At 36.3% G+C, this 27,535-nt stretch overlaps 1 protein-coding gene across 5 annotated transcripts in view; it reads right to left on the bottom strand.

Annotated features, from left to right (window-relative positions):
* Mycbp2 (MYC binding protein 2) overlaps window positions 1-27,535 on the bottom strand; it is a 290,494-nt gene that overhangs the window by 16,373 nt on the left and 246,586 nt on the right. For 4 of the 5 annotated variants that reach the window (XM_076872632.2, XM_076872636.2, XM_076872635.2 and 1 more), the window contains 16 exons: window positions 22,646-22,803; window positions 21,384-21,583; window positions 20,404-20,553; window positions 17,357-17,517; window positions 16,144-16,300; window positions 15,742-15,966; window positions 13,657-13,722; window positions 11,358-11,597; window positions 11,010-11,108; window positions 9,050-9,130; window positions 7,225-7,491; window positions 5,951-6,234; window positions 4,186-4,282; window positions 2,805-2,924; window positions 1,163-1,264; window positions 72-200 (listed from right to left, as the gene is read on the bottom strand). In XM_076872632.2, coding sequence (XP_076728747.2) covers window positions 72-200; window positions 1,163-1,264; window positions 2,805-2,924; window positions 4,186-4,282; window positions 5,951-6,234; window positions 7,225-7,491; window positions 9,050-9,130; window positions 11,010-11,108; window positions 11,358-11,597; window positions 13,657-13,722; window positions 15,742-15,966; window positions 16,144-16,300; window positions 17,357-17,517; window positions 20,404-20,553; window positions 21,384-21,583; window positions 22,646-22,803 — 2,536 coding nt within the window. The remainder of the gene's footprint in view (window positions 1-71; window positions 201-1,162; window positions 1,265-2,804; window positions 2,925-4,185; window positions 4,283-5,950; window positions 6,235-7,224; window positions 7,492-9,049; window positions 9,131-11,009; window positions 11,109-11,357; window positions 11,598-13,656; window positions 13,723-15,741; window positions 15,967-16,143; window positions 16,301-17,356; window positions 17,518-20,403; window positions 20,554-21,383; window positions 21,584-22,645; window positions 22,804-27,535) is intronic. The other variant, XM_076872633.2, reaches the window with a different exon arrangement.

The following is a 27,535-nucleotide window of genomic DNA, read 5'->3' as shown; positions in this document are numbered from 1 at the left end:
TTTATTTCAAAATTCATTGAATGTACTTCATGCTCTGATCTTGATCAGGGTACAAAGATAGAAATCTTCACCTGTCTTTGATGAGTTTTGGTTCGTCGATGAAGATGAAGAAATCTGTCACAGTCAGTACATAAATTTCCACAGACATTGCATAAAATGATAGCTGCAGTTTCACCATCATCATGGTTATCACACATAGGCTAAAATAAGACATTTTCATATGTTACATTAGATAAACAAGTCAGACATTCATACATATTGAAAGCAACTGTATTTTCTTTATAACAATAACAGACTGCTATTCTAAACTCTATTAAGATTTTCAGAGTTTGAATGTTAAACAGAATTATGGCACGTGTATTTAACCTAAAATCTTTAAAAATTATTACATGATTAATGTACTGAGCAGGAAAATTTCCTTAAACCCCAAATTCAATGATTAATGTGTATGCAACTTCAATGATTAATAAAATGAACATGCTTTGTGACTTAATAAGTATTTTCGTATTATAAATCCATTCTGTACGCTAAATGGGTGAACAATTTATTTCTAAGACTTGAACACTAATAAGAAAATGCCCAAAGGGCCTAAACATCTTCCCTTCTAGTAAACCTAAAAATATTCATCAAACCTACTCTAAGTACATTTGTAAATAAGTAGTATGTCATATTTGCATCTCTTACTACTACTTCTTCTTCTTGTTTTTTAGTTGTTGATGGACCTTCATTTATTTATATGGGATGCTGAGAATTGAACCCAGGGCCTCACACATGTTAGACAAGCGCTTCTACCTCTGAGCCACAGCTACAACCCTCTCTTACTTTTTTATTCCCTTCCTACCAAAGAACAATTATATTTTAGCACAAAATCTAGACCTAAAATCAGAAGCTGTCTACAAATACTGATACGATGCAAATGTGACTCAGAGAAGGAGAATACTCTTTTATATAATTAAATAAAATCCCCTAAAATTTCTAAAATATTACAAAAAGAGGACTTTAAGTAAAATAGACTCTTGAGATGTAACTGGCCAATTTACACACAGTTTTTCAAGAGTGTCACTAATTGTGTATTTTGACTTACTGGGTCCCCCACCCCAAGTTGAATATATAAAAAAAAAAAAAACAAGACAAAATTCTTATAAAATAATTCTGATCTTACCATTTGTTTTTGTTGTCCATCCTTTCCCATCCATCTCCCTGAGGAGAGGCGATCTACATGGTCCTGATCAAGAACACACAGTGATGCTAAAGCAAGCCAGAGCTGATGAGAGGAAAGGATGTTATAGTACCAAAAATTTGAGGAAACACGTATAAAATGCTGACACAGGACAACCTGTCAATAAATGCTGGTTGAATTTGAAAATATACAGATACTTAGTGGCACTCAGGTTTTCCTGATTGGGTATAGGCATACATGGCAATTGCCGTATGTCATACCCACAAAGCAGGAATTCAAATATTTACTGACCCAATGTCTGTTTCTCTAGTAAACCATCTGTTTTTCTAGCCAGTGTACAAAACTAACCTTCATTGGTATACTATATAAACCAAGTCATTTATAGGAATAAATGTCTTTGAATATTAATATTCATTTTATTAATGCAGTTTTCATTATTTTTCCATCTAATACCATCTGTCTAAGGCTTTAAATTCCAAAGAAGTTGATACAAAGGCTGCTTCATTTTGCATGAATAGGTGCATAATACTAAATTTTTCTAAACAAAGTTTCTGTTGCCTGACAGGGCTTTTAGCACTATACTTACTACATTTTATCAGAAATAAATGTCTAATAAACTTTAGAAAATTGTCCTAAAAATAGTTCAAAATTTTCTGAGGCTTAAAGGGTAGTTTCAGTTTTACATAGAATGATTATTTGTTCATTAATGAGAAACTGGAAAATTACTTAACTGGCTCAACTCTAAGAAGTACATGTGAATATCACAGGAGATGGAGAGCAAAACATGGTAAAATAGAAACAGAAAAATAATGCATGCAAGGAGAAACAGGAATGCAAAATGAAAGAAAAGAACTAATGAGTAGTAGAAAAGAGTTACGGTCAAAAATACTTGTTTCAGGTATCTCACTTACCAGGAAGACAGCATAAACTGGCTTTCTCTACCCTACAGAAATACAATTAATCTTCTTTTTCAGATTGCTCAGGATTAACTAAGCAATTTCTACTAGTGTTGACTTCTTCTTAATGTTGTTATACTGTCATGGTTTAACACTATCTCAAATCTTTTTTGGAATTACAAGTCATGTGCTAGGTTAAAACTTACTATAGATGTCTCATCTGAAGAAAGAAATCCCAATTCCTCAGAGATTCCTACCTGCCCTACCAATGGCAAGAACTTTTTGTCTTTTAAAAGTAACATCTACAAACTTAGTAGGTAAGCTATAGGGGTCTTCATTAGAAATAACTGGGCCAGAAAAAAAAAAAAAGAAAAGGAAGAAGGGGCCTTGTCTTCTAAGGTATCCTGTCTTATCACAGCGTTATGCTGTGGTAAATATAGCAAATAGGTCATTAGAAAGTTAATACCACAAACACAAAATGTAATTTACCCTTTCTAACTAGCATATCCTTAGCTTCCTAAGTAATAAAAAAACATATGATCCAGAATACCTAACAGTGAACAGTAATGACTACCATATTTAGTTCACAATTCATAAAAGGCATTTACATTTTTCAAAAAATACATTACCAACCAAGTTGACTTACTGATCAACATTTGTTCAAATATAGTATCAAAAGAACATGTAAGAGACACACAAAACTCAAAACAAAACAGAACAAAACCTACTCTAGTTGTTGCAATACATCTCACTGGAGACCTAAATTCTTCTTCCATTTTGGTCAAGGCTATGATGGTTTCTGCGATAGCATTTTTTGTCACTCGGGACCAAGCTTCTGACAGATGACCCTATTGGGCAAGAAAGAAAATTTTAATAAGAAATTAGAAACACATTATCATAGTAAATTCTTGTGTCTTAAGTAACATCTCTCACTAAAAGAGAAAAATCTTTTGTAGCAAGACCTTGTTGGAGCATAAACTTTTGAACTAAACATCCTTATGACCCCATTAAAATTCAACTTGTGATCATTATTTTAATGATTTAAAAGAAGAATAAAAATTTAAGATCTCAATATTCTTTTCCCTATAAAGTTTAAGGGCATTTCTTCTTAATTTGGATAAAAAAATTTTGGTTATCAAACTCTGTTATTTAACAGGAAATCTGTATAGCTAAGCTAACTGCACTAGATAAGTATTACTGGAATCCAAGAGCATAAATGGGCTCAAACTACAATTACTTCCACTTGATATGTTGACTTTAATGAACATTAACACAAAATTATTATAAAATTTAGGTGTTCCTAAATATTCTTCCTAGACATTTTCATCCAATGAACATCCTAAGAACGCCTACTTTCCACAAAACATTGAGAAAATGACCATTTTGTTGGGAAAAGTGATAGAATTTCATCTTTCCCCAGAACTTCCTCCATCTTCTCATATCCATAAGTTATCAATCTGTTAAGGAGCAGTTCAATTCCTCCTCCTCCTTCTGTTCACTTTGCTTCTCAGGGACCTACATTGCACAGTACTTGTTCTCCTAAGGCTGCCTCCTTGAAATACAATGTAAAGTGAGGATAATGACATTTATGGAGCAACTAGCAAGAACCAAGCACTCTGAAGTTAATTCCCATCCTCCACACTCCCAGATTTTCCCCTAAAGCCAATATCTTATGACAGCGGTATAGGACATTAATAAAAAAGAAAAAAGGCTTTATAAACTAGGAGGTCTGAGAGAATGAGAAATGTCACTTCTGAGAGCTCTTTTTTAAAAATTTTTCCTTTTCCCTTTTGGCTTTTGGATACAGATTATTTCCTAGGGTCAGAAGGAGTATGTATATTTAATTTTATTAAGTTAAAAGTTTTGGAAGACTTGTGTAAAAATTCTGAAGTAAATAAATTGAGAATTTTGAATTGAACATAGTTTATATCAATGACAAATTTATCATTTGCTGAAAAGACAAATTGCACAGTGATTAACATACTAATAATATTCTGAAAAGACTAACGTTATTTCTCCTCTGTCAGTTAAACAGAGGAAGCTATTTATTGTTTCAACAAGACTCCAGCTGCACCTTAATGCAGTAACATCAGGAGAATGGGAACTTACTGCTGCCATATCCTTAATAAGTTTAATGATGATCTCTGAGATTTGAGTAGGAGTTGAGCCCTTCATCCACCAATGACTTTCACCTCGTCGAAGGTAACTACAAAAAAGAAAAAAAATCAGCACTTAGAAACTTAAAAAGGATTTATAAATTATTACAAATGAAAAATAAAAATGTTATTTTCACCTGCAGCATCTTGGTTGTTTAACTGAATGAGTTAAAACATTTAAAAAGAAAGTTAAAGCATTATCCCAAATCTCTAACTTCAATCTCAGGAAAACAGCTATTCTCATTTATGTTCCTTTTCAAATACTTCTCCATTTACATATTGCTTTTGTGTATTTTTTAAATTTATTTTTATTTCTTACATACATGACAATAGTGGAATGCTGTACAATCATAATTATCCATTCACAGCACAATTTTTCGTAACACTGTATAAAAAGAATGTTCATGCCAAATTATGCCATTATACATGAGCTCTCTTATTTTTTTTTTTTGCATTACAATTACTGATACTCAAAGTATGTAGTCTTATGGATCGCAAACTACTTGTTTCTAGTGTACATGCAGATAAGAAGTCAGAATACAAACCAACTGCATCACTAAGCTGCAGTTCATCCGACATTTTTGTTTCCTAGGAAGACTATGTATATGAAGGAAGTGATATGTTGATTAACATTCTGGTGTTATCTGCTTACTATTGTGAACTGACACTATTCTGGATGTCTTGAATTTTCTGCTGTTACACACAATTATAGAACATCCTTATATATATATCTTTGTGTACATGTAGGAAAATTTTGCAAGTACAACTGGTGGATCAAAGAATATGCATAAAGTACAGTGAGATATTATCAAATTGACATCCAAAAATGCCAAAGCAATTTATAGTTGATGAAAATGCCAATTCCTTTAAAACACTGGTAAAGCATCAAAAATATTTCATAATTGTTTTAAGTGAAATTGTTAGGCATTTCTAAATTTTTTTCTGTGAACTCTTAAATATTCTTGTCATTTAATTTTTTATTAGTTGTTTGCCTTTTTGTAAATCTTATTCTAATATTATGGCTAATAAGTGTCCATTATGTAGGTTTAAATATTTTTCCAAGTTAGTTGCTTATATTTTAATAGTATCATCATCATCAATTAATTTTTACAGTTAAATTTGTGAATCTTTTCCAATCTTTTGGATTATGTGTTTTGTTTAGGAAAGCCTTCCCAAACTGAAGATTAGAAAGAATCTCTTCCATGGGTGTGGTGGTGCATGCCTGTAATCCCAGTGACTCAGGAGGCTAAGGTAGGAGGATGGCAAATTCAAGCCCAGTTTTGGCAATTTAGTGAGGCCTAGGCAACTTAGCAAGACCATATCTCAAAATTTAAAAAAGGCTGGGGATGTAGCTCAGTGCTTAAGTGCCCCTGGGTTTAATCCCCGAACCAAAACAAAAAGAAAAATATTTTTCTATAATTTGTTCTAGTAGACTAGAAACTTTTTTTAAAATAATTTTTTTAGTTGTAGACGGACACAATACCTTTATTTTATTTGTTTTCATTTATGTGGTGCCAGGGATTGAACCCAGTGCCTTATGTATGCTAGGCAAGCACTGTACCTTAGCCACAGCCCAGGACTGACTAGAAACTTTAATTGATCTGAGGTTTGCTTCTCACAGGTGTTATTTATTTATCATTATTGTGGTAAAAAACACATTACCATAATACTGAAATTTACTTTTATATATTATGAGGGAGGATGAGGCAATGACATACCTGGAGTTGAAAATCATAGGAAGGGTGACCGTTGTAACTCCTTTGCCCACAGTGGTGCCAGCTGTTCCTGTGATAGTGGTGCCTTTGGCTTTTAGCTGCACGGTGAGTGCTTTGGCTATGCACCCAAGAAACATGTCCAAGATACCCAGCTTATTCCAATCTCCTTTCTCAGTTGAGTGAATGATATCACTGATATCTGCTGGAGGCAGAGATTTCACTCCTATGATGCTGGCCAGACGACTGGGGGTCACTTCAGGCAAAACTCGTCTTAGCAAGGAGGTCACCTGGTAAGAACAATAAAATAATTCATTTAAGTGTAATTTTGGGGGGAAGGGGGTAGAGGCGATTGAACTCAGAGGCATTCAACTACTGAGCCACATCTCCAACCGTATTTTGTACTTTTGTTAAGAGACAGGGTCTCACTGAGTTGCTGAGGCTGGTTTTGAACTCATGATCCTCCAGCCTCAGCTTCCTGAGCTACTGGGATTATAGGTATGCACGACTGGGCATGGCTAAAGGCTGATGTTTTAAAATTTTCATTTTTTAATACGCCAAGCTATCATTCTACAACTTCAAAATCTACAAGAACAAAAACATTTAAATACTACTTTTAATTTTGGGAAGTGAAGAAATATAATTTTTAAAAAATTTTTAAATTTTTTTGTGGTGTTGAGGATTGCATGGGAGGTAAGCACTCTACCAACTGAGCTGTATCTCCAGCCCTTAGGAAATATGATTTAAATACTTAAATTTCTGGAGTAGTAAGTACCAACCAGGGCAGCAAGAAAAAACATGCTTTTTATTTTTGGTCTGGGCTAAATGACATTATATGTATATATTTCATGGTAAAAAGGTAATCAATAGTCAAAATATTCTTTATCAAAATACATTAGTAAAACAGAACATAGTTTTTGCTCTTCTATACTCTCATCGTGAAGTATCTTCTATACTCTCAAAAAAAAAATAAATAAAAATAAAAAAAAATAAATAAAAATAAAAAGACATGGAGTTAAACTATAGGCCTTAAACAAAACATTAAAAAAAAATCTGTACTTCAGGTCCTTGGGTAAGTCTCTTTGCCTTGCCTTGTGACTTTTACTTTTGTGGTGTGTGTGTGTGTGTGTATGTGTATTACTGTGGATTGAACCTAGGGTCTTTCATTTGTTTGGCAAGTGCTCTACCACTTAGCTACACCCCTAACTTCCATCGTGTGGTTTTTAACAGTTTCAAGTAACAAAGAAGCACAAAGGCAATTGATATGATCAGTCACCTACCTGTCTCTGGACTCTAGGAGAGGCTGTGTGAAGCAGGGAAAAGAGATCCTGAAGGAGAGTTAGTTGTTGGGCCAGATACTGTCGGCCAACATTAGAGCCACTCAATGCTAAAACCATGGAGAGCAGCTCAAAGCAATATGCATCAGAGGAGGCATCTTCATCATTTGGCTGAGAATTGGCATTTTCTTTGCTTGATATGGCGTGTTCCCATTCTTCACGAACTCTGGTGGCTTCCATGCGAATAGCTTGTACTATATGAGCACACACCTACGAAGGCAATGCAGAATATGTAAAAATACATTCGTATGTCTTATTTTCTTCTAATAAAACAAAGAATAAGTTAATACTCAATTCAGTTTCCTCTCAGTTAATGCTCCATTATACTATTCTCTTAATTCATCTTAAAATCAATGAAATAGACAGGCAGTGGGTCATGCCCATAATCCCAGAGACTCAGGAGGAGGCTGAGGCAGAAGAATTGCAAATCTGAGGGATAGCCTCAGCAACTCAGCTATGCCCTTAGCAACTCAGCCAGATTCTGTCTCAAAATAAAAAATAAAAAGGACTGGGATGTTGTTTAATGGTAAAACACCCCTGGGTTCAATCCCAGTGTCTAAAACAAAACAAAAAATAATTAAGTAAAGCAAGGGGAACCATGATAAAAATATGAATATTTATATTAACCACTACGTAGAAATTGATTATATACAAATTTCCAATGTCTCTGCCTGTGGCTTAGCACATCAAACAAAAACTAATCAGCATATTTTATCACTTTTAAGGCACTTTCTTTTCATATTTTAAGCATGCTATTCATAAAGCTCTTTAAAACTGATGGCATTTATAATTGGCAGAAATATTTATTTTGTGATTTCTAAGTATCCAAAAGTCAATGAAACATTGTTAGAAAGATAAAGCACAAATAAATTCATGTTATTATTTATTTTAAAAAGATTTAATAATGAAAGTTAAAATAAGCTAGTTTAAAATCAATTTTTTTTTTTACTTTTGAAGTGCTATTTTTATTATCTAGCACCACTTTAAATGAACAATCTAGGACTATCCCCACGCCCACTCTTATTTAAAAATATTAATGCTGATTTTGTAAGCACTATTAATTGCTCATCAAAAAATAAAATAAGATAGATACGGTGGCACACGCCTATAATTCCAGCAGCTCGGGAAGCTGAGACAGGAGGATTGCATGTTCAACGCCAGCCTCAGCAAAAGCCAGGCACTAAGCAACTCAATAAAACCTTGTATCTAAATAAAACACAAAATAGGGCTGGTGATGTGGCTCAGTGGTTGAGTGTCTCTGAGTTCCATCTCTGGTACCCCCTAAAATTAAACAAACAAGCAAACAACAAACAGAACAGACGGAGAGGAATATAGAAAATGTAAACGTAAACTGATTTAGCTGGATGGATATCTATTTCTAAAATAAAACAATTCCTGAATATGAGAAGTAACAAACAGCAGTAGGGTAAAAAAGTTAATATTCATATAAAATATCTAAAAAATGCAGATATGGCAGAGTGATCATTCCTTTCTAGAAAAAGGCAGACACATTCTATAGGACTTAAAAGAGTCACCATAAAAAAAAATCCTGCATAAATTTTGGAAGACTTTTTTTTTTTTTAAGTATTTTTTTAGTTGTAGATGGACACAATACCTTTATTTATTTTTATGTGGTGCTGAAGATCGAGCCCAGTGCCTCACATGTGGGTGCTCTACCACTGAGCCACAACCCTAGCCCCCTGGAAGACATTTTATGACCTAAAAACAAACAAAATCTGACAAAGATAATGCCATGACTAAACCCAACCTGTTTTTGTAAGTTGGTCAGTTTGCTCCTGCTGAATATGATTCCAACCATATGTTCTTTTAGGTCAGCATCTGATGTTGCCTTTATGCAGAAAAAGAAAAAAATGAAATGTGTATATTTGGCATTTCAAAGTAGCTTGAGAAATTATTAAGCAGCTATAATTAAGGAGAATTTATTTTAAATTGAGGCATATAATATTAAGACAAAGGAGAAAGTTTGAAGAAATAATAATTGTCAAAGTGACTATAAAAAGCTTTAAAAGGCTAATGAGCTAATCTTGGACTTTAGTAACCCAGAAAAAGCAAACAGAAAGAATAATAAATATAGAATTGAAATCATTAAAATAGAAAAAATAGAAAAACAATAAAACTAAAAGCTGATTTCTTAAAAAGACCAAATGGTAAACCTTGTTACACTACTCAAGGAAAATAAACAAAACATAAATTGCCAACATAAGGAATGAAAGAAGACACAGTCTACAGATTTTCTAGGTATGAAAAGGATAGAAGAATATACAGTTTATATCATATGCCAACAAATTCAGCAACTTAGATGAAATAAATTACCTGAATGACAGAACTACCAAAGCTTGCTCAAGAAGAAATAGATAAATAAAATCTATTTTTACTTATTTACTGTATCTATTAAAGAAAGTGAATAGGGGCCTTTTTTTCCTACTTAAATACTAGCACAGAAATCCTTTTAGATAGTGTCTCTTCCATTTTATTTTTATTTACATCTTTCCTAACTTATTTGGTTTTGCTTTTTAAATGTTCATACATTCAGACAGATTTCACAGCCATACTATTGACCTATCTGAAGGATACAATTTCAGTGGTTTTTAGAATATTCAGAAACATGTACAATTATTTCCACAATCTGATAGCATTTTCATCTTGCCCCAAAGAAGCACTGTACTGTATAGCTCTCGTCCTCTAATTCATTTTCTTTCCTTTTTTTAATTAAAGAAAACAAATTACCTGGAAGCTAATATCACATATTGAATAAAACCACAACAACATATCGATTATTCTACTGTATAAAAGTAAAAAATGGGAAGATAGAAATATATAAAAATATCCATTCTGATGGAAATTCTCAGCAAACTAAGAAGGAAACATCCTTAACTAATGAAAAACACAAAACAGTAGAATTAACAGCATACTCTGTGAAATGACTAAAGCACTTTCTCTTTTTAAGATCTAGAACAAAACAAAGATACTTTCATCTCCTTCTACTCAATATAGCAATGTAGGAAGAACCAGTACAATAACATAAGAAGCTGAGGTTTTCATCTTAGGTATGATGTTTTAGTTTATACAAAATAAGTAAAGTAATTGCATTTTAGAAGAAATTTCAAGACCATTATAAAGAACATTTATTCCAACAAAAATTTACTGAATGTATGTGTGATTATGCCCTTTTGGGTAGAAAGACCAATCAGACGTATATTTGGTTTCAAAAAAGCTATGCGTGTAACAGAGGAAGAAATAAAACATACATGTAGATAAATACAAAAAGAGAGAAACCAAAGAGATGCATACATAGATTTTTATGAAGTTTACAGAAGGAAAACTGCTTTTTGTCTGGGGAAATCATAAAAAAGGTTCCTGGAGAAGATAGTATTTTTGAGCTGGGCTGAGAAGGGCAGATAAAATGGAGGAGGAAGATAACTGATGAGACATAACATAGTAAATGACTAAGTTAATTTTACAAATTCTAACAATTGAATAAAACAGTCCTAGGTATACAGCAACATTTGCTGTGACTTAAAATACTAAATTATACATTAACAAATAGTAAATTTTTAAAAATAGTTCCTTGATCTCCTAATTAAAATAAAAATAATTTAAATGGCATATAAACCACATCTATTAAAATATAAAGCAGCACATGGATTATTTCTCTGAATAAAAGAAAATGAAAAAGGAAAACAAATTTTTAGAATACAAATAAATACATTGTATACTTTTTCTTCTCCTTCAGGTGATGACAAGAGTGCTTTTTCCTCTTGTTCTGGTGTAGGCTCAGCATCTCCAGAGATGAGCTTTCCAAATACCTGTGAGAAAGAATTAATGCAAGAATTACCATTCTGAAAGCTAGAGGATTCATCAGCTGATTCTGCAAGTTGGATAATATGCTATTCTTGCTACCATGACTTTTCAAAATTACAATACAACATTCAGCATAGGTGAAGGGTTAAGAGAGAGAAAAATGGGCCACATTAGTAGCCATACATGCGTTTTAAACTCTTAAAGTGTATCATGTCAATTCATCCTGTGCTAGAGTATGCATTAAGGAGACTCACTTGTGATGTAATAAGTCTGAATACTCTCAGAGTCTCAGCTTCACAGTTCCTTTGCTGGGCCACGCTGGCTGAGATCTGGCCAGCGATTTTTGTGCTTTCACCATCTTTCCAGCCTAAGACTTTTACTTGTCGAACTCTTAGTGTATTTTCTGGGCCCTTTAATTCAATTTTGATGATGTGATTATCTCCTCCGGGAAGTTCACTTGTTACCCAACCAATGTGCCTGGAGTCCAGATCGACCTGGTCAAGGAGAAAAGGGACAGGAACCTGATACAGCTGAATGACTTTTATCACTTTCCTAGACTTAACATTAGTAACAGCAACCTCAAATAACAAACAACTTTAGAGAGAGTGACAGTTATTTCTCATATAAATTTTGTGAGGTTTAGTAGTATTATTTATAGGAGCTATCCTACAGAAGAGGAAAATGTGGTTAACACAGTTGAGAGATCCTCAGTAAGTGATGGACTTGAGATTGGCAGCCATTATGAAGTCAAACAACAACAAGTGCTGGCGAGGATGTGGGGAAAAGGGTACACTTGTACATTGCTGGTGGGACTGCAAATTGGTGCGGCCAATTTGGAAAGCAGTATGGAGATTCCTGGGAAAGCTGGGAATGGAACCACCATTTGACCCAGCTATTCCCCTTCTCGGTCTATTCCCTAAAGACCTAAAAAGAGCATACTACAGGGACACTGCTACATCGATGTTCATAGCAGCACAATTCACAATAGCAAGACTGTGGAACCAACCTAGATGCCCTTCAATAGACGAATGGATAAAAAAAAATGTGGCATTTATACACAATGGAGTATTACTCTGCATTAACAAATGACAAAATCATAGAATTTGCAGGGAAATGGATGGCATTAGAGCAGATTATGCTAAGTGAAGCTAGCCAATCCCTAAAAAACAAATGCCAAATGTCTTCTTTGATATAAGGAGAGTAACTAAGAACAGAGTAGGGAGGAAGAGCATGAGAGGATTAACATTAAACAGGGACGAGAGGTGGGAGGGAAAGGGAGAGAGAAGGGAAATTGCATGGAAATGGAAGGAGACCCTCATGGTTATACAAAATTACATATAAGAGGTTGTGAGGGGAATGGGAAAAAAAACAAGGAGAGAAATAAATTACAGTAGATGGGGTAGAGAGAGAAGATGGGAGGGGAGGGGAGGGGAGGGTGGATAGTAGAGGATAGGAAAGACAGCAGAATACAACAGACACTAGTATGGCAATATGTAAATCAGTGGATGTGTAACCGATGTGATTCTGCAATCTGTGTACGGGATAAAAATGGGAGTTCATAACCCACTTGAATCAAAGTGTGAAATATGATATGTCAAGAACTATGTAATATTTTGACCAACCAACAGTAAAAATTTAAAAAAAATAAAATTAAATTAAAAAAAAGAGAGAGAATTAAAATCTAAGCTTGACTACCATGAGGCCTACCAAGTTATTTGAGTAAAACCATTAGCAACAATTTACATGACAGTACTTTACCTATAGGGACTGTCAGAAACACCAGATCAACAATGAAGGTCTCTCTGCTTTGTTTCATCTGAAACCTCAATTAATTCTTTCAATATAATTAAAAAAAAAAAAAAAAAAAAAACAACAACAAACCAACAAGCAACCAAACAAAAAACTGGTCAACTCTTGAAAGAGTTGTAACCCCAAAAGAACAGCTTTCATAACTTAAGAGAGTTTGTTCACAATCCTAGGCATGCCCAGACAAAGCTTAACTTGTTTGTAGAACTGGTTTGTTAACTGACTTGAAACCTGGATATGACTGTGGTGTTATAAGTGATAGATTTTTTAAAAAATATTTTTTATTTGTATATGGACACATTATCTTTATTTTTATATGGTGCTGAGGATTGAACCCAGGGCCACAAATATGCAAGACAAGCGCTCTACCACTGAGCCACAACCCCAGCCCCTAAGTGGTAGATTTTTTAGAACAGATAATAACCATTTTAACCTAAAGTGTAGGTAAATTAGAATGTTAATTGTGAATCAGATCTGTAATGAATTTTAAGGTACCTGAGTCTGTAGAAAAGTGGGGAGTGGAGGACCGCAGGGCCAATATAATCCCTCATGACTGGGGAATACTTAGGGCAATATCTAGCTCAGAGACATTTGTTACTGTTCCAACATATAGACTAGCTATCAAGTTACTGTTTAGATGATTTTCTACAATACTTTGTAATGTGCCCAAACTAGAACTCAACAATACAGGCTGAGAAAAAATTTCTCCCTAGGTAACAAATGTTTGTTGAAAAAAATTTCAATTACCTGCTTTATTCTGCACAAATCTTCTACTGCTTTGCCAGTTAAGAAGGTCATTGAAGTAACTTTATTCTAAAAGAGAAAATTCCAATGTTAGGCTTTATTCCTGCTTCAGAACTTACAATTTCTTATCACCAACCAATGCCATAAAAGGTCTCCTGCCTGTTTTAATGGTCCTTCCTAATTGACCTCAGATTAATTATCCAACTAACCATTACTTCTACAGTTGTAGTCTTCTCACAAATTCTATCTTAAATGTTACATTTCAACCTTCCTTCATATGCTCTCACAGTTTGACATTACCTCTCTTTATCCAAATTCTAAACATTTCAATTCCATAACTTCATGTAGCTTTTCAATAATTTTGCTTGCCATTCATGTCCCATTCTTGTTGCTATATTCTCAAAAATAAGGAAGGATGGTAAATAACAGATACTTATGAGTGCCACAAGGCCTGCTTTACAACAGTGGGTTCTATGCTCTCAAGATAACTTGCCATACTAGGGAGGGCAACATTTTACACAAAAAATAAATATCAAACCTTATAAACTCAATGCCTTTAAATACTGAAAATGAGTCATTCAGGCATTAGAATGACAGATCTTAAGATTGAATAAGTATTATATAATGCATATCCACAATAGATTAATATATTAATTCTTTGGAGTGCTATGAACCATGAATGCTATAGGCTGATGCAACTTAAATCAACAAATGCTCTGAATAAGGCTCTTTAGTGTGCAGTTTAGGGGAACCCAGGCTCAAGGTACAAGGCTCAAGGGTAATATATAACATAGAAGTAGTATCTTAAAAGGAAGGTAGATGTCAGCTTATACACTAGAGAATTTAAAAATGAATACTGTTATAACTCTTTCCTCTTAGAAAAGACATAATGTCAAACTAATTGTAGTCACTGTTCTGAAGGACAGTATGTCCTGGTGTAAAATATTCCATGAGTCAAAGATAACTTTGTACTGAGCAGTGAGTTCCAGGCAGAAAAATGTTTTGATTTATGACATTTAACTTTCTCATAAGATAAAGCAGTTGTAGCAGTTGAAATTCTTAATCAGAAGAGCAAATAAGCTCATAATTTATTAATTAAGCCCCTTTTTCTTATTCAACACCAGGGGCTAAACTAATATGCAGGGATGTACTGGAGTTACAAGGTTGCTATGGATGGTCTGACTGCACAATAGACTGCCATGGTGGGCTTTACTTCCATTTTATCTGAGACCCTTCTCCACCATTTCTGATTCTTCCTGGGAAAGGAAAAATGTAAATGGATAAAAACTGCTTGGCAATGATCCAGAGAGATTTATTAAAACTGTATTTGCCAGCAAGTCACATCTATTATGAGGAAAAAAATTTCCAACTATACTTCTCCAAGAATGAGGATAGAAAAACAGTAGTCCAGAAGATGGTGCTATCTTCTTGGCTCAAGTGAATTGGGCTCTTCTCCTTTGTTCAGTGTCTTTTATCAATTCTGTTGAAACATGTTAGATATACTACAACCAAGGAGACTATAAATTATGACTATTTTAGTTTAGGAACTCTATTTGTGTAGTGAAGCTACCCAGAGAGGATCTCTCTTTTGAGTCTTAAAGCTGGGCACAGTGGCATATGACTATAATCCCAGTAAGTGGGGAGACTGAGGCAAGCTTGAGAGGCTAGACTGGGCAACTTACAGAGACACTGTCTCAAAATAAAAAATAAAAAGAGCTGATAATGTAGCTTCATGGCTGAGTACCCCTGGTTTAAGTCCCCTGTATTGCCAAAAAAAACCCCAAACCAAACCAAACCAAAACAAAACAAACAACAACAACAACAAAAACAAACCAAAATGAAATAAAAAAGATCATGAAGAATAAAATTATAGATTTTTATATTGCTTATCTGTAGTCATGGTATATTTGTAATCAGACCTGTTTTTAGATTGATAGTCCACGGTGTACCCAGTCATATTAATCTGTTTTTATATTTAAGATCTGAAGTCCCAAGTGATAAATCTTTCTATTATATTCAGAAATGAGTGCAAGATTATTAGTAGTCTCAAAAGAACTAATGAGCCATAAATTAAGTTCCCTTTCTTACCCCAAGATCTCGGGAATTGTCTACATGTACAGATACATAGCGGGCATTGATTCCCTTCACACAGTTGATAGTGATGTTCTTAGTTTTGTTCTTATCTTCATCTCCTGATTCCCAAAATGTTTCTGTAGAACCGTCTGTCAAACTTCCAATCATGGCAGGTCGGCTCGAAGTTTTTATGTCAACAATGCTGGTTAAGTCCTTTAAGCACATAACTATGCATAATTCCTATCAGAGACAAATATAACTATTCATAATAGTCAAAAAGAGATCTTCCCTGATGAGAAAACAGATACATGATAATAAATAATGTAAGACAGAATCAAATTATTTGAGTACAGTTTTTCCTTTAATCCACTGTTGACTATTAACTATGGAACAACAGGAAATTGTTGAATGACTGACCTGACTCATAGCTTCAAAGCCAGACTGTATACTGATGCTAAAACTCTCTTCACTATCTCCATCATCTGATTTTGACAAAATATTGTTAATGTGATGAAAGACATTGCTCTGATGGAGGAACTGATGATCAGATTGTTTGAATTTGAGACTCCAGCATCTAAAAATATAAACAATATAAACAAATAAGCAATATAAATACATAAGTGATATGTGAAATAATTATTTTCTAGGAATATCTAAGAAACTTCTATAGTAGTTACTTTATTCTGTAGCTTAAATCTCAAGAAATCTTAATGCTCTAGTAAAAAGTAGAAATTTGAAAATATGAGGGAATGAAATCATTACTAGCGGCTTTTTAAAATTTTTTTATTTTGAAGAAATAAAGGTAATTTCTTTGGAATAAGATAATCTCTAGAAAAGTTCACCCATTTTAAATATAGGAAATTTAAGATATGATAATCAAAGTGATAAAAGCAAGAAAGATAATGGGTCTGTTGTATAGGCAAGTGTTACACCAACTATAACAGCTTCTCAAATTTGTTATAATTTCCATACTCATTCATTAGGGCCTAATGCATCTTGCAGTTCAAACACTGTATGAAGAGACAAAACTGTCACTCTTCCATTGGTCTTATCATTAGGCATGTGGAAAGTTGAATCATTTCATTAACTTATTTGTTATATAAACCAAAGGCGGATTTAATTAATTTAATTAATTTAATTAATCCATAAGTCCAGTGTATTGACCTAATAATAGGTTCACATGTAAAAGTAATGCAAACTTTCAACAGATTCCAATTTAACATTATATCTGTTTCTTAGGGTAGTTTTATAATTGACTACATGTAATTGGGATTCATTTTTCTTCAGATTTTTTTTCAAGTCAAAACACTATTTTGGCTTGGTTCACGAGATTTCATTTTTTTCCTTCTTTTTGGTGACATTAAAATGATCTAAGATATAGGAAATAGGGAAAAGTGAGGGAGATTGTTAAAAGGATCATTTAGAGCACTAAGAAGTATATTATTCACATTTTACAGAAGGGCAAATAGTATGAGCTAAGGACAGGAAGGAGGGAGACATCACTTAACATAATATAGGGATTCCTAAAAATCTTACCTAACTTAAAGATGTTTTTCAAGCATTTAGTACTTTGAATACTCCATAAAATGTCTTCTCCCACAGTATCTAGAACACATCCATACAAAATTACCTTAGGGCCATTTGCTGCAATGAACTGCCACTAGGGAGAGACATCATAAGATCAGAGATTGTCTGAAGTAAACGATGAAATGTATGTGGTAATGGATGAGCAGCTTCTCCTGCAATCACGATATCTGAGAGTGGATGTTCACACACTCTTGTATCTTTCTCCTAAAATAGAAATTGAAAGTAAGTCTATCAGTTTACATAATAAACTTTCTTCACAAAAGAATATTATATATACTCAAACTATACCCAATACATACAATAAATAACATCAATCTAATTACATCTGTAATATTTCTAGGGAAAAAGCAGTAAGACTGCTCACAAAGTCAGCAAACAAGTAGCATATATACACATCAGTTCTAGGGTATTCATAAATCAATTATTAGAACGAATCTGTATGTATATGCATGTGTCTATATGCATAAATTGTGCATGTATTTATATATGAGAAAATAACATGTTAGAAGTTGAGGTCACCATTAGTTCATATGACATTTTTTTGAGATTTTAATGTGAATTAAGACAAAAATGGTCCTTCCATAAGGCAGAAGAACCATAGCTTGGAAAGAGGGACAGATTGGATTTCATTCTGCATTTAAACGTCAGTCAGGTCTTTCATATTATTACCTATGGAATAACATTTATAATGGAAAACAGTAGAGTACTTCAAATTCCCAAAGAAAGGAAATTAGTTAAAACTGGATCCTAGCAGAGCAATAAATATGTTTTAAAGCAGGGGTGAATGAAGCACACAGGTACAAGAGCTAAGTGGGCCCCAAATTGGAGTTAATGGGGAGAAGTGGAGAGCATATGTGTATGGAGGGGAGGGCTGTGGCCATTAAAGGACTCAGGCTTGGAGTGCAGAGTTCAACAGCTCATGCCAATGGATATTACGTGGGAATGTCTGTCCAGAGTGAGGTAGTTCACTTTAATTAAGAGAGGGTATTCACATACTCATGGATCCTTCTAAGGTAGAAATCAAAAGCAAGTTTGTCAGTTAATTATTGTAAAAGAAGAATCATATCTATTTTAAAAGGCTGATTTTTTTTTAAACACATATAAGCCAAAAATATCTGAATGCTCAAACTGGCCTATGAACCACCAGGGTTTTTCTTATTTTAATAGGTCTGGCACTTGCTTTCTAAAGAGATTTTAGGAAAAACTATAATGATTTAGTTAAAAATTACCACTGAATAATAAAAAAACCAGGTTTTTTTAGATGATATATATAAAAATTTTAAGTTCATTTAATCAACTGAAAAAAACATGACTTTCTTTTCATCAAACAAATTCCTGATTGGATTCATATTTCTAAAACTCACACTTATATTTCAGTCTTTGCTCATGGTGTTTTTTCCATTTGCAGAATCTTATACACACCATGGTCAAAATCTATTCTGTGGTATGTACTTAAGAATAATGTACCCCATTCCCCCTAAACTGAAATAGCTTCTTCTAATTTCAACAAATGTTTCTATAAAGTACTTACTTTTATAAAGAACATAATGTCACATTTATATCACATTAGGTCATCAAAGTACTTAGAAAGTAGTGATTGTTATTTTAATTATTCCAATAACTTTGCACAAAGTACCTTATACTTGCTGAACTGAAACAAAACTGCTTAATAGTGAAAGTGCCTACTATTATAGACTACCTTCCATGATCCAAGTCTTTTGAGGTAATATACATCATAATAAAACACTTGAAAGGTATGAAAAAAATACCACAAAAAGTGAGTCTCCTGGTCCTGATAAGTCAGTCACCTACACTTGTAATTCCTATTATAGAATACCATATTACTAACTGGTCTATAAGTATTATTTACATAAATGGCAGTACTCTAAGCATATTTCTCTGTATTTTCTTCTTCTTTTTAAACAGTTTACAATTTACCTTAGAGATCATTATATATTACAAATGTAGTAATATATATTATCTTGCTGTATAGTCTTCCAACAAATAAAAATATCAATTTATCTCATCAGTCTATTTCACAATAGTCATTTCAGTTTGTTTTCAATCTTTTGCTTTTATGAAAAATTATGGGGGCTGGGTTGTGGCTCAGCAGTAGAGCACTTGCCTAGTACATGCAAGATGCTGGGTTTGATCCTCAGTACCACATAAAAAATAAATAAGTAAAATAAAGGTATTGTGTCCAACTATAACTAAACAAATATATCTTTTAAAATTCTGTAAACAATCAACTTGTATATTTGTTATTTCACACATGCATACACAAGAGGAAAAACTCAAAAAAGTAGAATTACTGCATCATTTTTAATGCCAATTTTTTCTAGATTTTTGCCAAATCATTCTCCAACAGGCTGTTACTCCATTGCAAGGTATGTTTGTGTCTCCATCTTGTTGCCAATGTGAGATCATCAAACTTTTTGAACTACATCAATAAGCTAAGTAACAGATGATCACTTTTTGCCTCCTTTAATGCATGTGTATTGATTACACATCATAAAAGTTCTGGTTTGTATTTTCTTTCTAAAGATTATTGTATCTTGTTCTTTCAGGGAGAGAGCAGGCCATCTATATTCTGCCAAGGATTAGCATTCAACTTGGTTGGACTGAGATTATTTCAGTTGTGTTCTTGACTTTAGGCATTGCTCTTAATGCTAAGATGTGGTCCATATTCCTCTGGCATGGCCTTTCTGGGGTTTAAATTGCACATTAGCAAACTTCCTCACACTCCTGTGATTGAGCTAGAACATAAATGTCTTCCCAGCTATTGATCCTCTATGTAATAGTGTTGCTCTGTTTACCTATCATATGTTGTACCATAACAGTATGCATCTTTCAGTTGATTGCTTTGATAGTAGTGTGATAGTAGTGTTCAATGAGATGTGACTATCAGCATCTTTGCTAGAGACAAAACTTTCACTAAGTATTATTAATACTTTGTCCATAGCATTGAAATGTTACACATTTTTTTCAGATTAGATGATCCCTGAATGCTTTCATACAAATTATGAAACTATCTTAAGAGTGTTCTATTCAGTTTCTATAGAAATATGGACAATAAAAACAAAATCTCACTTGTTCTGCATTTTCTTTATTTGTTTTATTTTCTTCATCTTCTTCTTCCTCTGGTTCTATTGGAGCAGGAGTCAGTGAAGCCACAAAATGCCACAGAATATCATGGAGAGAAGTTGTTTGGATGACATTACACAGAAGCCAGTTGAATGCCTGAATAAATGATCAAATGAGTCCAAGATAAAAATAAAAAAGTATATTAGTTACAAAATGTAGGACCTTCCTTACTCAGAAATGAAGTACCTTCATGGACTACATGCTTCAAGGTCAGATGATAGAAAACTAAACTTGGTTTCACTAAAAGCATAAATAACTTGAAATAGTCAATAATTTTGGTCTTCGTTTAAAAAATATAACAGAGGAAATATATACATGAAACCTTCTTAATATTAATTTACTCAAGTACATTTTTTTCTAATTTGTGTTTAGGATTTAAATAGAATATTTCTTAAGCTCTACACAAGCTACCATTTTACTTAAAAATACTCATATCATTCCCATCAATGAGGTGTCAAGTTATTCATTACTCTTATGATAAAGAAGAAAGATTTTCTATATTCAGGCCTGTGACATACAGTAATCTAATCATTCCAGAAAATGGAAATCTGGGTAAGCAGTTATTGCTAAAATTATAAATCAAAAGTCCTACTTCTCATCCTTTTTGTATGATTATTTTTTGATTCTAATGAAATGATATTCTAAATATAAAAAGCTTCTTGAAAAAGATAAATCTCAGGATTCAAATAATAAAGTAATACAGAAAAAAAGTTCCTTAGAGTATTTAAATACAGAATTCTAAATTAATTTATATCCACAAACTTTAGAGTTTAGTTTTCATGTGAATACTTGATATTTTCAATAGGCTTTTCAAATGGCTTTTAATTTGAAGCAATTAACTCGGTTTAAAAAAATGGCACCATTAAATACAGAATCATGTGATTTGTTTGATCTGTGAATCGCTACCTTCATTAATGTATTCATACCTCCATAGCAAAAACTCGACAAGCAGATTTCCTTAACGCCTGTTTCATTGCTATTTCAAGACCTTCTAGATCATGATGCTGTATAACAAAGGCTAAAACTGGCCATTGGAAATTTCGTTCTCCTTTGGAAAGAGAGCTATGGGCTGAGATTAGGCGGGAAAGCTCAGGTGATGGATGTCTCAAGAGGGAAGAACCAACTTCTGTTAAAAAAACAAAAATTATTAATTTTCATAGGTGGTGCATCTGATTAATATATTTAATACTGAAAATAATATTTAGCTTATTCAATTACAGCATTTTTAAGCACATGACACAAATCATAACTATTACAACTTCTACTGAAAAAGAAACTGAGGCTGAGAAAGATTAAATGTCATACTTTCCTAGAAGTATACAGCTATTTATTTGTAGAGGTGGGTTTTGAAACCAGGGCTGAATCCAAAGTGCATGCTTTGTAAAAAGCTATGTGATTTATATTTTCCCTAAATGGAATCTACATATCATCTCTACAATTTTCTAAGACTGCTTTATAACAGATACCTCAATAATTAAGTTCCAAAATATTTGTTAACAAACCTATAAATCATTGATTCTAAAAATATTTTCTTGAAGATCTTCAATAGTAAGATACATAATTATCTGCCTATTATTTTAACTTCAAATCTTCATTTTTATAAGTGGCTTACCTAATAAATTATCACCATTAATATCCTCTTCTCTTGGGTTTCTTTCAGTATTTTTTAGGCAGAATCCCCAGCACTAATTTGAGGCTGCTGACAGCAATTGGTCCAGATTATACAGATTATTATTATTATTTACTGATTAAGGGTTACTCATATCTCCAAGATTCTTTTTTTTTTAATCTACTCAGAGTAATGGTAACTTTAAGAGCTGTATATTTCTATGAGGGTAAGGAGATAGCCATGGTTTATAAGCCATAGGAACTGCTGGTTCATTGAAGCTTGGTGGAGGAGCTAATGGTAGCAAATAGTTGGCTTTGATATTTTACAAGTAAGACTGTAAAGGTCAATTTATTCTTGAATAATCACTAAATGATCTTTGGACATTTGTTCCAATTGAGAAGCAAAACTTAGAGGGACACAGTTATGGCCAGGTCACATAGATTGTCTATCCCAAATTAGAAATTAATCCACTTGCTCCCTTCATATATTATACTTTAAAAATTACCTGCAAAGAAAATAATTTTCTTTTTTATGTTTAGTAGTTGAATCACTCAATTTTCTTTTTATCTACATACTTACCAGTGTCTCCACTGTTAACTCTTCTTCTAGGTATAGCTTTAACTCGTGCAGGTAAAATGGAGTGTTGTTTATCATATTCAGAAGCAACAACTGAGTATGATCTTTGGAAGACAGTTCTCTTTGCCAGATCAGTATCAGTTATGGGACTGGTTTCCAAACTGCAGATATATCAAGAGCACAGGTAAAAACTTAGGACAAAAAGTGAAGTGTAACTATACTTCTTTTACAATAGTATAGTCAAATATTTCAATCTGAATTTGTGTGAAGAAACAAACTTAAAAGTCAACTTGATGATTTCTCTTCATATCATAATTTAATCTTTACAAATATAGTAAAATTTTGATCTCAGAACTGTATCTTAAAGTTTTTGATTTTCTAAAATAATTTTACATTTTAAACAAAAAAGAAAAGCTATCAAATATCCTAATATCCTTTTATAATCAAAAGCACTGGGGTAGAACTCACATGACAAGATACTCTGAGAAAACAGGCAGACATAATCATAAGTGTACTGATTGAAAGGAAATGGTTGTGTTCATGCACAATCCTAATAAAATCAAAACTTAGTGCATTTTTCTTTTGGTAGTTGAGTGTTCTATTAGGTTTCTCACTCTTGGGAAGTGCTACCCAAAGCTCATTTTAGAGCACAGCTATATCACAGTATAATGAGAAGTAACACTGATTTTGGTATTATCATTCTATTATACCTACATTCTCCATAAGAATGCAATGATTTTTATTCAGGCTTAAATAACTGATGTTTTGCTACTTATTTTAGTAACATTAAAATATTTACAACTTTATTAAAAGGACTATATAACTTTCTTTTGGAGTTTTTTTTTTTTTTAACTACTTTCCTTTTCTGATTTTTCAAGCACAAATCTACAAGCTATTCTTCCATGTGCTCTTTTTTTCTGTCACCTCACTTCAAATTGGGACATTTTTTGATCACCTATAGTTCTGGAGTTGTTTTATTTCCATCATTTAAGCCAGATGTGAAATCCTATATCCCTCAGTAAGCTTATATATTTTCTTTCTTTTTGGTATGATTAATTAATAAGTCACACCCCTAGCCCTTTTTATTTTTTAATTTTTTTTAGGGCCACGCTAAGTTGCTGAGACTGACCTTGAACTTGGAATCCTTACCACTCCCTGCAAGTTTATATATATTCTAAGAAGTGGCTAACTTCCTGGGTGGTTTATTTATTTACCACCTCTCTGAGATGACAGAAATTCTTGTTTTAAATAGAGTATGAATGCACATAACCATCTGGGATAAATGTGCCTGAACGGCAGTCTGACTGCTTTGTTCCAAAATGACTGTGTGTGGGATACATTAGCGTACTTCATTTTACATTTGGATTTACTATCTTATTTTCAGAGGAAGTTTATCAACTTAAAAAGAGTTAAGAATCAATTTTTTTAAAAATGATCTGTTCTTATAAAAATGATAATGCTTGAGGAACCTGGAAGATGGCCGCGAAGGGAGTGCAGTAACTCTGAGTACTGCGTCACTGTGAGGGAAAATGATGAGTTAGAACGGCTAAAAGCTATCTTGTTAGGAATTTCCAGCAAAATTGGGGTGCTCCAAAACCTAGTGGAAGGATTTTCATCGCACGAGGATCAGCTTCAGGGGCTCAAAAGCGAGCGATTTGTCTGTACGGAGCGCTGATTGTTCGGCAGATTGCCCTGCGGCTGGAGTCTGCGGCGCGCACTGGGAAACGACGGGCTGGTGGCGCAGAGATACAGCGATGCTGATTCTGCGGGCTCCTGCCAGCTAGGCATTTGCTGAGCTCGGAGCTGAATTCTGGGTTGGAGACGGGGAAGGAAACGGTCCAGTTCGGTTCTCCACACCGGTCAGACCACGGAGGAAGCCAGCGGCCACCATCTTGGAGAGCTGACGTCACCATCCTTGTTTTTGACTGATTGCAGCTCTTTCAGCTATAGAACAGGTAATTTCAGGCTGACAATTGTCTGCGTCTCGCAGACAAATTGCTCAGACTTAGTGCTAAATAACACGCGGAAACTGCTTCTTGGAGCCTGCTCCTATCAGAACACGCACCGAGCCCGGAGCGGCGGAGCTCCGGCTACCGGAGCTGCTCTGGCCCAGGGCTATAGAACCCGCGGAAACTGCTTCTTGGAGCCTGCTCCTGTCGGAGCATGCACCAAGTCCGGAGAGGCCGAATTCTGGCTCCCGGAACTGCTCTGGCCCTGGGATAAAGAACCCGCGGAAACTGTCTCTCGGTCCGGGTACTGCTGAATACTGTGAAGGCCAGAGGGGCGGAGCAGAGCCGCCGCCAGAGCCCGGAACAGGCCCAGCGACCCGCCGGCGTGGTGTCGCGTCGCTCCGGCTAGAGCAGGGGCCGATCAGAGCCGCCGCCTGCGCCCGGAACAGGTCCAGCGACCCACCGGCGTGGTGTCGCGTCGCTCCGGCTAGAGCAGGGGCCGATCAGAGCCGCCGCCTGCGCCCGGAACAGGTCCAGCGACCCGCCGGCGTGGTGTCGCGTCGCTCCGGCTAGAGCAGGGGCCGAACAGAGCCGCCGCCAGAGCCCGGAACAGGCCCAGCGACTTGCTGGCGTGGTGTCGCGTCGCTCCGGCTAGAGCAGGGGCCGAACAGAGCCGCCGCCTGCGCCCGGAACAGGTCCAGCGACCTGCCGGCGTGGTTGTCAAGAATCCCCAATTGGAGTAGGGGGAAAGCAGATCCTCCACCCGTGTCCGCAAGGTAGGCAGGCCTGTGACAGTCTGGCAGAACAGCCCCAGCAGCCTGCCGGCGTGGTAGACACGTCACACCACTTGGGGGAGGGGCAGAGCAGAGCCGCTCCCCGAGCCTGGATCAGGCCCAGCGGCCCGCCAGCGTGGCAGTCACATCACTCCATTTGGAGTAGGGGCAGAGCAGAGCCGACGCCCGAGCCTGCAAGGTAGACAGACTTGCGACCAACCGGCGGAACAGGCCCAGCGGTCTACTGGTGTGGTAAACACGTCACACAAATTGGAGGAGGGGCAGAGCAGAGCTGCCTCCCGGAGCCCGCAAGGTAGGCAGACCCGCGTCCGACCGGCGGATCAGGCCCAGCGGCCTGCTGGTGTGGTAGACACGTCACCCGTCATCCCAATTGGAGTAGGGGCAGAACAGAGCCTTCTCCCGCGGTCGGTGTAGGCCCAACGGCCCGACAGCGTCGTAGTCACGTCAACCCAATTGGAGCAGGGACAGAGCAGAGCCGCCACTCGCGCCCAGAACAGGTCCAGCGACCTGCCGGTGTAGTAGTCAAGACACCCCAAGTGGAGTAGGGGCAAAGCAGATCCTCCACCCGCGTCCGCAAGGTAGGCAGGCCTGTGACAGACTGGCGGAACAGGCCCAGCGGCCTGCCGGCGTGGTAGACACGTCACACCACCTGGGGGAGGGGCAGAGCAGAGCAGAGCCGCTCCCCGAGCCCGCATCAGGCCCAGCGGCCCGCCGGAGTGGCAGCCACATCACCCCATTTGGAGTAGGGGCAGAACAGAGCCGCCGCCCGAGCCTGCAAGGTAGACAGACTTGCGCCCGACTGGTGGAACAGGCCCAGCGGTCTACTGGTGTGGTAGACACGTAACACCAATTGGAGGAGGGGCAGAGCAGAGCCCGCATGGTAGGTAGACCTGCGACCTACCGGCGGATCAGGCCCAGTGGCCTGCTGGTATGGTAGACATGCCACCCATCACCCCAATTGGAGTAGGGGCAGAGCAGAGTCTTCGCCCGCGGTCGGAGCAGGCCCAGCGGCCCGACAGCGTCGTAGACACGTCAACCCAATTGGAGCGGGGACAGAGCAGAACCGCCACCCGCGCCCAGAACAAGTCCAGCGACCTGCCGGCGTAGTAGTCACGACACCTCAATTGGAGTAGGGGCAGAGCAGATCCTCCACCCGAGCCCGCATGATAGGCAGGCCTGTGACAGACTGGCGGAACAGGCCCAGCGGCCTACCGGAGTGGTAGACACGTCACACCACTTGGGGGAGGGGCAGAGCAGAGCCGCAGCCCGCGCCCAGAACAGGCACAGCGACCTGCCGGCGTGGTAGTCACGACAACCCAATTGGAGAAGGGGCAGAGCAGAGCCGCCGCCCACGCCTGCAAGGTAGTCAGATCCGCGACTAACTGGTGGAACAGGCCCAGGGGTTCACGGACGTGGTGACATGGTAGACACGTCACACCAATAGGAGGAAGGGCAGAGCAGAGCCGCTGCTCGCGCCTCTAAGGTAGGCAGACCTGCAACCGACCGGCAGAACAGTCCCAGCGGCCCGCCAGCGTGGTAGACAGATCACCCCAACTGGAGGAGGAGCAGAGCTGCCGCCCGCCCCTGCAAGGGAGACTTTTCAATTATACAAGAGCAATATAAATATATAGGGGGAAAAATTTCAAAAACACAACAGTTTCACTAAGCAGAAAGAAACACGAGCAATATGAAAAGACAAGGAAAGAAAGGACCACAAGCAATGCAGGTCAACTCAACTTTAGAAGAGGTTATAGCTGCAGCAGATGGAATGTCAGATAAAGAATTCAGGATATACATGCTGCAAATGATCTGGAGTCTCAAGGAAGACATTAGACAGCAAAATCAGACAATGAAAGATCATTTCGACCACTTCGACATTGTATTACATAAACAAATCCAAGAAGCAAAAGATCAACTATACAGGGAGATAGAGGTAATAAAAAACAAACAGAAATCCTAGAAATGCAGGAAGCAATAAACCAACTTAAAAACTCAATTGAGAATACTACCAGCAGAGTAGAACACTTAGAAGATAGAATATCAGACAATGAAGACAAAGTATTTCAACTTGAAAAGAACATAGATAGCTCAGCAAAACTGTTAAGAAACCATGAGCAGAACATCCAAGAAATATGGGATAATATAAAGAG

This window comes from Callospermophilus lateralis, chromosome 12, assembly GCF_048772815.1.
Source record: "Callospermophilus lateralis isolate mCalLat2 chromosome 12, mCalLat2.hap1, whole genome shotgun sequence".
Lineage (NCBI taxonomy): Eukaryota > Metazoa > Chordata > Mammalia > Rodentia > Sciuridae > Callospermophilus > Callospermophilus lateralis.
This window is presented reverse-complemented; position numbering and strand designations above follow the sequence as displayed.